Source organism: Equus przewalskii, chromosome 12 (genome assembly GCF_037783145.1).
Source record: "Equus przewalskii isolate Varuska chromosome 12, EquPr2, whole genome shotgun sequence".
NCBI classification, from domain to species: Eukaryota; Metazoa; Chordata; class Mammalia; order Perissodactyla; family Equidae; genus Equus; species Equus przewalskii.
This window is the reverse complement of record NC_091842.1, coordinates 3,520,409-3,533,047: the sequence shown is the minus strand read 5'-3', so window position 1 is coordinate 3,533,047 and position 12,639 is coordinate 3,520,409. Positions and strand designations below refer to the sequence as shown.

General features: G+C 53.2%; 1 protein-coding gene across 4 annotated transcripts in view; it reads right to left on the bottom strand.

The window, feature by feature from the left end:
* The window catches only part of SDK1 (sidekick cell adhesion molecule 1), an 857,865-nt gene that overhangs the window by 33,063 nt on the left and 812,163 nt on the right, over positions 1 to 12,639 (bottom strand). For 3 of the 4 annotated variants that reach the window (XM_070567254.1, XM_070567255.1, XM_070567256.1), the window contains exons 37-40: positions 11,007 to 11,193; positions 8,071 to 8,208; positions 1,252 to 1,413; positions 461 to 586 (exon numbers count right to left, since the gene is read on the bottom strand). In XM_070567254.1, the coding sequence (XP_070423355.1) occupies positions 461 to 586; positions 1,252 to 1,413; positions 8,071 to 8,208; positions 11,007 to 11,193 (613 nt within the window). Of the gene's footprint in view, positions 1 to 460; positions 587 to 1,251; positions 1,414 to 1,811; positions 1,964 to 8,070; positions 8,209 to 11,006; positions 11,194 to 12,639 lie in introns of those variants that run through there. The other variant, XM_070567258.1, reaches the window with a different exon arrangement.

The window sequence follows — 12,639 nt, the reverse complement described above, 5'->3', positions numbered from 1 at the left end:
GACTATTAACAGGAATGTTCATAATGATAAGAAATGAGCACCATTCTTTCCATCTAGCTTGCAAGCATTCAGCACCCAGAGACGAGTCCCTGGAAACACTCTTGGATCTCAGTGACGAGCCGACAACGTCTTTACATGTCCCTAAGTTATCATGTGCACACTTCTGAGAATGACAGTTACCCCAGGTAGGCGTAACGTGGCTAACATGTCACGAGTCTGATGCCGCAGGGTGCCTGCCCCGCATGATTACACACCCTGAGAGCAGAGCGAGGCATGAGCCCTCCTTTCACCCCAGCCGCCCTCTGTGTCTCAGCGTGTTAGGGAGAGGCCAAGAGAGAAGGAGGCCAAGGGGCTCTGACACTGGACCCTCAGGACCGTGGCTTCACTCGGCGGAGAGCCCAGTTCTTGGGCAGCTCCTGATTCCGCCATGGGGCAGGTGCCCTGGGGCCGCCCCCCTTACCTGAGGGCCTGGCCTCAATGACGTAGCCGGTGGTAGGCGCCTTGCCAGCATCCCCCTCGGTCCACTGCAGGGTCAGTTCAGAGGCGGATTTCGTGACTGAGATATGTCTAGGTGCACCCGGGGAACCTGTGGGATGAGCAGAAAAGAGCGGGTAGATTGTGGTCCTTGGGGATCCCTCATCCTGCAGAGCAGGGCCTGCTCTTCCTGGGTTTCCAGCTCTCCAGGCAGGTGGCACAGCCTCGCGCCATCACAGTCTTCTCATCTTAAAGATGGGGAGGCCGACAGTGGCCTCAAGGGACTGCCCAGAAGATGAAAAGAGATGACACGGGCAAAGTGCCTGGTGCCATGCGGCACAGCAAGGGCCCTCCAGGAGCCACGATCGGCCGCCCTCGCCTTAGCAAGTATCTAAACAAAGGCCAAAGTTGTCTGTTAAGTGGGAGCGACATGGCTCCTCTTCACAATGCGAAAAATTTAAATATTCATTGCAATATTTCAAATATTGATTTTCAAATATTTCAAAAATTGAATTCACTTGTTTTCTCTTAATTTTTCCCATAAAACAAATAAAAAGTTTACACGCTGAACACCTAAGAATTTGCTCATCTATATTTCACAAATCCACCAGTGGAAGTCCACGTCAATACCTGACTGGGAGACATCCATCATGTCAAAACCTTCCCCATGTCAGGCCAGCACTGCCTTACTGAGAGTGTAGACAAATCGATGGAGCGTGAGGTGAGAGGCTGCAGTCACCACTGCCCGGAGCTGTGTGACAGCAGAGGTCCACTTACCCTCGGCCGGCCCGGCTGTGACATTTGCCTGTAGCTCGGGCCCGTAGGTGATGGTCCGTGCTTGCACACGGAAGAAATAGGTCACTCCCTTTGTGAGGTCCCGCACCTTCAGCCAGCGCTGCCGGTTGCCTTTCACGTCCACTGTCACCACCTTGCTCACCCCTAGAACCACGAAGAGCAAAGGCAAGAGGCAGGGTTTAGAGAAGCAGCCGGGTGCTGCCACAACCAGGAGAACCACCCACAGCCTGCGAAGGAAGTATTTCTTACAATTAGGAGACTTTAAGTGGTGATAATAGCCAATTTTCAGCACAGATAAGTGTAATTAGAGTTTCAGGTTGATAAGTGGGTGCTGACAAAGGAGAGAGCACAGCGGGGGAGGCGGCCCACCGTCTCACTAATCACCTCGGCAGGAAGAGAAATGCCAGTCGATGGGCACTGCGGGGGGGCTGAGGTCCCCCTGTCTCCAGGTCAGGCCCCCCTCAGGACATTCTGGAAAAGATTTCTTCCCCACTTGTCTCTGACCTGGAGCAAGCCCTGTGTCACTTGCACAGGTGACCTCGAGCTTCCTGACTGAGCCTCGGGGGGAGGAGAACATGGAACAAGACGAAGCAAGACTTTCATTTTAGTTACAAGGTGGGTCTCCAGCCTGACTGGGTTGGCCAACCTGTGGCCTAAAGGCCTCAAGCAACTCGTGACAACTTCATCCGTGGACCTGGAAGCAAGGATGAAGAAAAATTTGTCATCGCAAATATCGATCGATGCCTTGATTCAGAGAGCGATGACAACACAGAGCCAAGTTTTTACTCATAAATATGTAAACAAAGCAAAAGTCTTGCTGGTTGTATTAAGTCTAATTAGAAAATTGAGATTTAACATCTTGGGAGGAAGATACGTACTGAAAATCACATAAATGCAGCATTTTCTGGAAGCGAAAATTGGGTTCTTCAGTTAAATATGTCTGAAGATGATGCATTTTTAAAAAAAGTTCCATAAGCTCTTGACTGCGGGATTTTTCAGAGCTTTCAATGTCTTCATTTCTATCCAGCATCTCTTGGAGGAGGATGTAAGGATGGGGCCTTTCCAAGACTTCTCAGTCAGCAGCACTCGTTCACAAGAGCTGTCCTGGTACACGCACCTGCCGTCCTGGGTCCAGCTGTCCACGCCCACCGCCTCCCACGTACAGAGAACCGACGGGCTGCCCTGGACTGCGGCGGTGGGCGGCCTGCTCTCAGAGTGGATGGTGCAGTGCTATCAGCATCTTTAATTCTAGAGTAGCCTTGAGCTCCTGAGAGCCCGACAAAGTGCCTTCTTACTACAAAATGGATCCATCTTTCAAAGTTGTTGAAGCAAATTTCTCTATCCTACAGGTTTCCAAGATACCTTCTAGCTGGTTCACTGTTTTCACGTTACTCTCTTTATAAAACGTTTATTCAGTTAGATGACTCACTTCCACGTTATTTCAGAGTGATTTTGACTGCGTTTGAGTGACCTCCACATTTGAGCTTTTCTCTAGAGAAACAGGGCCATTTCTGCCCGGAGAGCCTGACCCTCACCTTGCATCGCACGAGAAAGGGGCTTCAAGGACGACAGTCTGCACACACAGTGGCCGTCATCAGCAGACGGACTGTTGGGTATAAAGTTATTCTGGATAGCAGCCCCTCTTTTTGGTTAAAAAATGCCTTCCTTCTCCCCAGAGCAAAAACAAACCCATGCACAGATTTTGTGACTTCTGTCCCAGTAGGAGGCAGAGTTGTTCTGGCCTTCCCCCAGCTCAGCTATGGCACGATCTTAGCCATTTAGTCAGTTTTTAAACCTTGCCCTGTGCTACAAAGCCTCAGGGTGCAATCACATAAAATGCTACTGTTTAAAACATTTTTAAAAACATAAAAATAACTCGGCCATAAAATCAGATTCCCAAGAACAAGGCTCAGTGCTTCGAGTGGCCTGGTGCTTCAAGACTGCTTGGTGCTCCCCACAGCGACTGGCGGACTGGCCAGGGATGGGCGCGGGGCCTCCTCAACCCACGGGCTGAGCCAGGACTGTTTTCCCGAGGACGTGACCACAGGTCACTGGGACCAGATAAATGCTGGGCTCTCTACACCCTGCACCGGGGCTGATAAACGCCTGGCCAGGAGCTGCAGATGTCTGTCCACTGCCCGGTCCTGGGTGAGGAGGCACGAGAAAGGCCAGGAGAGTCACTCCCGGTGAGATGAGTGTTTTGAAGCTTAAAAAAAATTTGTTTTTGATTCTCTTTAGCATACATACGTATATATGTACATAAACATATTTCTCGTATCTTTGGCAATGTTCGCATTCCCAAACCAGCGTTATGATGGAGAGTTCATATAATTGTAGCCCAAATAAAGATGCCTGATGTGTTGGCTACATCTGCAGTCAGATCTCTGGGGACGGCAAGGATTCCACGAGGCATATGAAAGTATTACTGCTTCTGTGGTTCCCTGTTGGAGACCCCCGACCCAACAGTGAGGGGGGTGAGGGTCAGGCTTCTCCAGGAGCCCCCACTCAGAAGGCCTGCACACTGATTGCACTGGCCAGCTGCCCGAAGGGGAGCAGATGAACAATCGAACAGCTCTCTGGGTAAGAGGAGGAACGGGGCTGCTGGGGAGAGACGGACCCTGGCATGGAGACGGGACAGCGGGGGCTGGATGAGCCGGCAGAGAGGCTGGGCAGCTGGACCTCAGCGTGGTGCCAGAAGCTGTGTGCTGTTTTCCCAGCCACTGCCCTCTGTGCAACCACTCTGTCCTTAACCGCAACTCCACCCCACAGCATGTGGTCCTTTCCGTTTATACAACAGCACGGTCTCACAGTCAACTGAAAGTTCCTCCTACCTCTTTGTCTGCCCCAGTAGGTCCAAATGCCCCCAGGCGCCCAAGGGTGGAGATGGGCCACAGGCCGAGCATCTCCTGCTCTGACCCCCCCCTACCCCGTTGGTCTCTGTTCTTCCACCAGCCTGTGTGCTGCAGGGCGTGGCCAGCTGGAAGGGGTCAGGACTGGCTTCCAGTGTCTGGCTAAGCCAGGGATTCTGGCAGATGCCGTCAGTCCAGGCAGGCACGTGATGGCATCCTGAGAAGCGAGGCTTGTGTTAGTGGTGAGCAAGGCCACCTCAGAAGGTCACAGGGTCAACCGGGGAGGCACTAGGGCTCAGGGCTGGGGAGTCTGCCCCCAGGGAGAGGTTGTCTGCTGGCCGCCAGGGTGGCCGGGAGGAGGCGTGTGGCCTGTGACAGCCTCACCCCCGGCTGGAGCAGGGACAGAGCTGTCAGAGCGATGGGGTCTACGGGTGGAGCTGGAGAACTCGGTGGGGCCTTCGGCTTCCAGAGGGTCTGGTGCTGGGAGGCAATGCTGCCATGCCTCTGGGCCGGGGCCGGATGCTTCCTGTCATCAGCACCGTGGAGCAGCCCAAGCCCTGGGCCACTGCTGACAGATGAGCAGGAAGCAGAAAGGAGTCCGGGACATGCCCAAACTCCCAACATGGTCAAGATCTGGGGGTCTGAGTGGTTTTTCTTCTTGAGGGTCCAGGGATCCCTGATGAGGCCGTTCACACTGACATTCTGGTCACTCTCCCACCCGCAGAGCGAACGAGCGGGCCGCAGAGCCACAGTGCCACAGCGCTCCCTCCTCCTGCTGTCCTTCGGAGCACTATCTCGCTCGTCGCAAAAGCCCGGAAAAGCCAGGCAGAGAGTCCAGCCCTTCCCTGGACTCTCCAGAGGAGGAGATGATGCTAGTGACCGACTGCCTTCTTGTGTGAAAAGAGGGGAAAATGGTTGTGACCAAAGTGACTCCACCTGTTGTCATGCGGGAGAATGACAAGCCCCACATGCAGGGGTGTGGACTGCTTTAACGAACGAACACCTCTCAGGCTCCATCTCCAGGACGTCCCCCATCACATTTACCTTCAGAAACACAAGCGCTCCAGACAGTTTTTCCCCATCACGTGGCAGTTTAGATCTTGGCTCTCGAACCAGACTGTCTGGGTTCAAATCCCACCTCTCTCCAGCCGTCCAGAACGACAGGCCCTGGGTAAACGTCTTAAGGGCTTCTAAACTCATTTCTTTGTCTGCGAAATGAGGATAAACGCGGCCCTGCAGTGTGGGGGGCTGTGGCGAGGACTTGGAGAGAATGTCTAAGTGCCAAGCACGTGCCTGTCCATGACGAGTGCTCCGTAAACGGTCCCTGGGTTGTCGCGCACCCACTGAGATTGTGTTTCCAGGATTGTGTTTGCAGACAGCTGCCATGATAGAACGTGGGGCTCTAAACGAGCCTCCGAGCAAGGCCAACATTGTGAAATGAACAAGTAACCTCAGCCCTGACGACACAGGGGACAGCAGACGTGCAGGTCACCCCTCCAGGAGCTCTCGCAGCCACCCAGCAGCTATTCGAGGAGAGTGACCCTGCAGAGAGGAGGGCCTCACAAAGCACGTCCAGGCCCCATGTGGCATCCGACTGGGTAACGATCATGATGAAGGTCTTGCTGGACGGCGAGTGCTTATCTACAAGACTAAGAGAAACCAGCCCAGAGCTGCACGCCATGGAGTTTCCAGAGAGATTCTGCAGACCCGTTAACACAGAAGTACTGGTCAACAGAATAAGGCACTTACTCAAGGAGGCGTGACGAGGAAGGACTCCGTAGGCCAATCAGAATCATGATTTTTGCCAATCCTTTCTCATGTGAATGGCACCAGTTGGTTAGTATCCTTGAAAAGGTGTTTAGGATATGGGCTCATGGAACCCATGAGTGTGTGTGCGTGTGTGTGTGTGCAAGGAATTCTGGTGAGCAAAATGGAAGGTCCCCAGGCCACTTGGTCCCCAGACAGGTGCTCCATTCTGAAAAGAACACAGCTGAGCAAGGCCACCTAAATCACTGCTGGTCCCAGGCCCTCTCTGCCATTTTACAAACTGTATCCACATTTCACTTCCGCTGTTATTTACCAAAGCTCATCGATTGGCTGAGGCGCTCCCTTTCCCCTCAGATTTTCACTTCTCTGATTTGGGAAGCAGCTTGGAATTGACGATACAGAAGTTCTGGGCCATAGTTCATTGGAAGGCTTTTTTCTTTCTTAGCGCTTCATAAAATGACAATGAATCTTACAGTCAATGGCATCTTAGATTTGATGACACTAGTGCTTAAATTCTCCTCTTCAGATCGACTCCCTGTTTTACTCGAGTGTACTCATTTTCAAAGGCAATTTTTACCACGGCTTTAAATGGAGAGCCAATATGATTTGATGTGTTGCTTATATTTTTTCCTCCTCCATATTAAATAATCTCTAAGTTTTACTGTCTGTCTGTGTATATTTCCAGGGGAAACGTGCCCTGGGCTCGTCTCGCTTCTCTGCACCACTGCGCCGGGGACACAGTGGGAAGGGAAAGAAATGGCCATGGAACACTCGGTGAACACATCAGTCGCCGAGTAGAGAGGAGAGATGGATACGTAAGAAATTAATACAGTACGGGAGTGCGTAACACTTTAATACAGAGGGGCATGAGCAGCTGCCACGTGAGTGACAGAACAAAGCCACTCACTTCCCAGCTTCTGTCCCTCACCTTCCCATCCAAGTGGGCCACATCCCCATAGCTCCATCTCCAAAATGCGTCCCTAATCTGTCCACTTGTTGCCCTCTCCCCTGTCACCCCTACTCTGAGCTCTCTTTCCAGAAAATGCAACAGCCCCGAGTGGCCCCCGTGCCCCCAAGCCTCTACACCAGGCCCGCAACCCATTCTCCCCAAAAGCTCTGCATTTCACTCTGTCCCAACTCCTATTCATTTGATGCCTTTGTAGTCGCTTTTCTCAAGCTCCTCTATGTTTAAACATTTGCTCATCTCGGAGGATCAGTGCTTCTGACAGATCCTAGGAAGTTCGGAGGTGACCGCTGCATCTTCTTTTCCTCGCAGGGCATTTAGACTTTGGGATTTAGCCAGAGGGATCTTGGTCTGGAGTAAACCAGACCCTCTTGTTCATGGCCTCGGTGGCCCCTGTGACCCCTGTGACCTGGCCCTGCCAGCAGCACGAAGGCGTCTGTAGCCCCCGTCTCCCCACTCGCTAAGCTCCGGCCGCGGGGGGGCCCCTGGGCGTTTGTGTGTTACTGAGCTTTCTGGAGGAAGGTCTTCTCTGGGTTTTGGGTGCCTGGGTCCTTCTTGTCATTTAGGTCCCTCACTTGTCCAACGCTGTCATGTTATTACACCACTCTCTTTTCTTCACAGCCTTGACCAGTATCCGATTTTTGTTTGTTTAATTGTTTGTTACCTCTCTCCTCACTGAAATACAAACTCGCTGGATTCAGGACAGTGAGGATCTTGATAAACGAGTCAGTTAAGATCCTTGCTTTCCTGGATCCACAGATGCCAGCATCCAGAACATACGAGGTGCTTAATAAATGCTTATTGAGTGAATGAATGAATGAAGGGTAGCACCAGAGAAATATCTGAGCACGGTGGGCTGCCAGCACCTTTCCCGGGATGTCGATGGTGTCTTACTGGCCAATGTTGCCCTCTGTGGTTCCAGCAAGTGGCGCACACGGTGGTCTCTACGGGCGCCCAGGAGCACTGGAGTCTCAGGAGGAACAGGAGAGAAAGGTTTTGGGATTAAAGAGACCAGGTCAAGGGAAATAACACACAGGCCTGTGGAGAGAGCTGTGCTGGACCCCAGGAAACACAGGCTCTGGTCCCGGCTGGGCCTTTGTTCACCAGGCCCCCATCCGGCAAGTCTCCTCGCCCGCCAGGGGGACACGCGGCTCACTCGGTGCACTGTGGGACTCTGTGCACCCGTGAGCTGGCCCTCCCCCTGCTCCCCTCTCGCCTTACCTTGGACGGGTGCTAAGGGCTCATACACCACTCGATAGCCCTGCAGGATGCCATTGGCTGCCAGCGGCTCACCCCAGGAAACGTTAAGCGTGGTGGAGGTGATTTCGGAGAACGCCAGAAAGCTGGGGGTCCCCGGAGCTGGAAGAATAGAACGTACAGGGACTTTCATCCAAGCTCCTTTATGCATCATCTGCATGATCTATACACAGCATACATAGAATACAAAGGTTATTAGATGTTATTTTCAACTCAGGAAAAGTCTAAATGCTGTGGGATAAAAAGATTTATTGATCATCTCCGAACTTCCTCGGATCAATGAGAAACTCAGACCCTCCCAAGAAGAGCAGAGAAAAGGACGGTGTTTAAACACAAAGGAGCCTTGGAGATGCAATGACAAAGGCATGAAAATGAATAATAGATGGAGACCGGAAATGAAATGTAGAAAGCTCCATTTTCTAGCGACTGCCGGAGGAATCCAGAGGCTCTTGTCGGGGCTTTGCGATGGCTGAAGGCTCTGCCCACCGTCCTCTCCTCTCCCACAGGCCTGGAGGTCTCAGAGGATGCGCCCCCCCGCCCCCCGAAGCCATCATTTGCAATCTCACAGGGCACTCTGCCATCTCAGTGTCCCCTCTTGCCTGGAGGGAGGAGCTAAGGGCCATCCTGCGCTGGAAGAAGTTACCCGCAGACACAGACAGCCAGGTGTGCGGCCAGGGAGCGACACCCACCCTGCTCACAGCTCCCCTTCAGTCGGGGCTCTGTGTGAGGGTGCCGACACCCAAGCTACCCTACCTGCTGGGTGGGGAGCAACTCCTCTCTACCCAGGTTCCCCTCTCTGCTCAGTAATGCCCACTGGATCGGCACCCACTCATCTCCTTTTCTGCCCTCCCTCCAGTCCCTAGGGGCCCTCTGGCCCCATGACCTGCCAGGCCCACAGCGCTTTGATGTGGCCTCCACCCCCTACTCTCTGCCCCACTGATCTGCCCACGACCCTCCAGTTCAGAGTCCGCAAATAGCCCCACTCAGGCTGCTGAATGAGGCCCAAAGGAAGCAATCCTTGCAATCTGGTCACTGTCATCTCATGGGAAGCATGATGCTCCAAACCCCCGTCCCCAGGAGGTGAATTATCTAGGCAGGGTGTTAGTTGGCTGAACCCACAGAATGTTGGGGAGCCCGGCGGGAGCCCTGAGTGAGGCAGGTCTTCCCCCACGGGCTCCTTAACCTCCCATTCCTGGCCTTTGATTTCCTGGATCTTACAAAGTGCCTCAGAGCTCCCCAGCCCCAAGGCCAAGCTGCCATTCCTTTGGGAGACCTGATCAGGTTCACAATGTTCTCCAGGCCACTAGGGAACTCTGAGATGCACAGAGTGAGTGATCTGCTCAAAACACACCCTGCGTGTGGAGACGAGGCTGCGGGCAGCGGACAGCTGGCAGCGCAGCCCCCACCGGGCTCCTGGACCTGGACTGGGGCGTGTGTCTGAGAGACGGCTGGTGAGCTGTTTCCAGGGTGGTCTGTAGCCCTGAAACCCAGGAGGAGGTCCCATACTGTGGCCTGGGCTCAACATACAAGGAATTCAACGCCCCCCCCCCCCCATCCCAAGGATCTGGATGCGCTAGTGTGCAGACCCAGATGAGAAGTTCCCGGAGGGAACTGGAACAGCTTCTGTTGGTTATGAACAAGTCCTCGGTACAGATCAAAGCCCTTCTGCCTCTCCACTATCCCGGAGGGCTCTGGAGAAAAACATGTGTCGCTCACATCTGTCGAACAATTACTGAGTACCACCACGCTCCAGGCCAAAGCCAGGTACTGAGGAAACCAAGTGAATCCAACCAGAAATTCCTGTCTCTCCAGACGTTCCCAGTGTGAAACGAACAAGAAAAACCTCAACAAAATCAGAGTGGAGAAGCCCTGTAGCTCTCATGCCCTATCACATATTGTCAATTACCGTCATGCGCCACATAATGACGTGTGGGTCAAGGGCAGATCGAATATACGAAAGTGGCCCCATAAGGTTAGTACCATAGAGCCTGTGTGTGTAGTAGGCTGTCCCATCCAGGTTTGGGTAAGTGCACCCTATGATGTTCACACAATGAGGAAATCACCTAAGGATGCATTTCTCAGCATGTGCCCCATCGTTAAGTGACACACGACTGGACTCCAAACAGGAAGAGACACAGGCTTGCATCTTGGGCAGGAAATCCAACTACTTTACCACTGAAAGAAGATTTCTTGTCCCACCCGGCAACAGCCTAGCCAACGAGAAATGCCACAGCTCAGCCAATGAGAAACACCACAGTTCAGCCAACGGGAAACGCCACAGCTCAGCCAATGAGAAACGCCACAGCTCAGCCAATGGGAAACGCCACAGCTCAGCCAATGAGAAACGCCACGGCTCAGCCAATGGGAAACGCCACAGCTCAGCCAATGAGAAACGCCATGGCTCAGCCAATGGGAAATGCCACAGCTCAGCCAATGGGAAATGCCACAGCTCAACCAATGAGAAACACTGCAGCTCAGCCAATGAGATGCTGCAGCCCAGCCAATGAGAAGGCGTTGCTGCCCTGAACTGCTACTCCCGTCCCCCAATGGGCTTTCCATTAGCACAGCCCCTCCCTCTCCTCCTTTCTCTATAAAAGCAGCTCCCAGTTTTGTTCTCCAGAGTTGCCTATGCATGCACGTCCCAAATTGCCATTTTTTTGGCTATTGCTGAATAAACTTGTTTTGAGGGTAAAATAACTGGCTAATTTGCTTTTTAAGTTAAGCCCAGCGACATGGGATGTGTGTTATAGGACAGGCAGAGCAAAGAGCTGTGGGAACAGAGAGAAAGTGTGATTCTTCCGCCCGGAGGGTCATGGGACAACTCGAGAGAGATGACGGGGCTGTTGCTCTCAAAAGCTGTGCCGACAGAGGCCTGTGGAAAGGGGACACTGTTTTCCTACCGGCCTCATGGGTGTGCCCCTGCCTGGGGTCACTTTTGGGCCCGTCTCCAGCAGCATTGAAGGCCGATATGCTGACCAGGTATTTGGTGTGGCTGGTCAGGTTCTTCAGCTTCACCGCCGTCTCTGGCAGGAACAGCACCTTCATTTTCTCCGTCTCGTTCCGGCTGTCTGCCTCCCAGTAGTAAATCTGTTGGGAAGAGCAAGAGGTTGGAGGCAGGCCACAGGGAAGGGATGGCACCCCTTCTGTTTCTAAGCCTGCTGGGGCAGGGGGCCACTGAGTGCAAGAGGAGACTGTGAACACGGGCCCGAGCCCTCCCTTGGGTGGAGCTCTGCTCTGATTGGAAAGATGGAGGAGAAGCCTCCCCTGCGGGGTCAGGGGGTGGTGGGGTCAGGGACAGGGTGGAGGGCAATCTCAGGCGCTAACATTGTTTGGGGAGCTGATGACTAGCATTGGAGTTGTCCTAGAGCTGGAGCACTGCCTAATCGAACCAAACGCTCTTCAACATGGGGCTCTGCGGGCGGAAGCGATGCCGTCCTTCAGCTACCAGTAGAGTGCCTTTTCTCCCACAGAGGTGGCTCTGTCGGCGCCTCTCCTGACAGCCTCTGCCCCTCTCCCCAGGTCTTCTGGAAGGACAGGAGACCAGCCATGTCTACCGCCTGCTCCGAGCTGTGGATGGAACCAGCCCTCAAGCTGCTTCCCAGTGCTCCCACACTTTGTTCAAGGCTGATACTGAAGTCTTCCATCAATGTGGTGTGATACTTTGGATATTAAAACAACCAAAAATAATGTGCAGAAGAGCCATGTTGGGCTCAGCACTGTTGGGAAGGCCCCATGTTTCTCCTGGATTCCATTTCCTCTCGTCTACTTTCTACGTGCTCGTGGGTGAACTTGACACCTGAGCAGGAAGGTTTGAAGAGATTGCCAGAAGCGCTTCCCTAGACAGTTGGCCGAGAACACTGCCCCAAGCCAGTGCCAGCCAGGCTGCCCAAAGACAACAGCAATCCATGGATCCACCTTGGCTCTGTGGGCCTAAACCAAGCCAGGCCATCAGGCCCACACACAAGAACAGCGCAGAGGCTGCGCGGAGCCCCAGAGAGCCCGGGGCTGGCCTCCTGCCGCCCATGCTCCCACGTCTGGCACGTGCTGGAGCAGGCCCTGACGGGTGAGCATCGCTTATTTCCATGTGCAAGATGCAGTCCAGCTTCTGCTCTCTGACTGACCGAATAAGACCCTCTGCTCGAACAGGTCTTACTAACGGGAGATCAATATCCAAGTTCAATGTCTATATCATTAAGGGAATTAGAAAACATATTTTGGACACACATAAATAGCGCCTTGCCTCCAAGCTCTCGGGGCTTTCCATTACCTCATTAATCACTGTAACAGCCCTGCCACAGAGGAAGGTGTTCATTTTCACAAAACACCTACAAAAATCATTTTTAAATGGACATTTAATTGGTCCAATAGTCATCAGGGCAGGCCAGCCCAGAGGCTCTGTTGACTGATCAACTTGGGCTCCAACAGACCAGACAAGGAAGTTCATCCTGGAGAAGGAGGGGAGAGATTCAAGGCACAGCTCTGGGCTGTTGTCTTCGGGACGGTTTTAGCTGATCTCAAGGGCTTCTGAGTTCT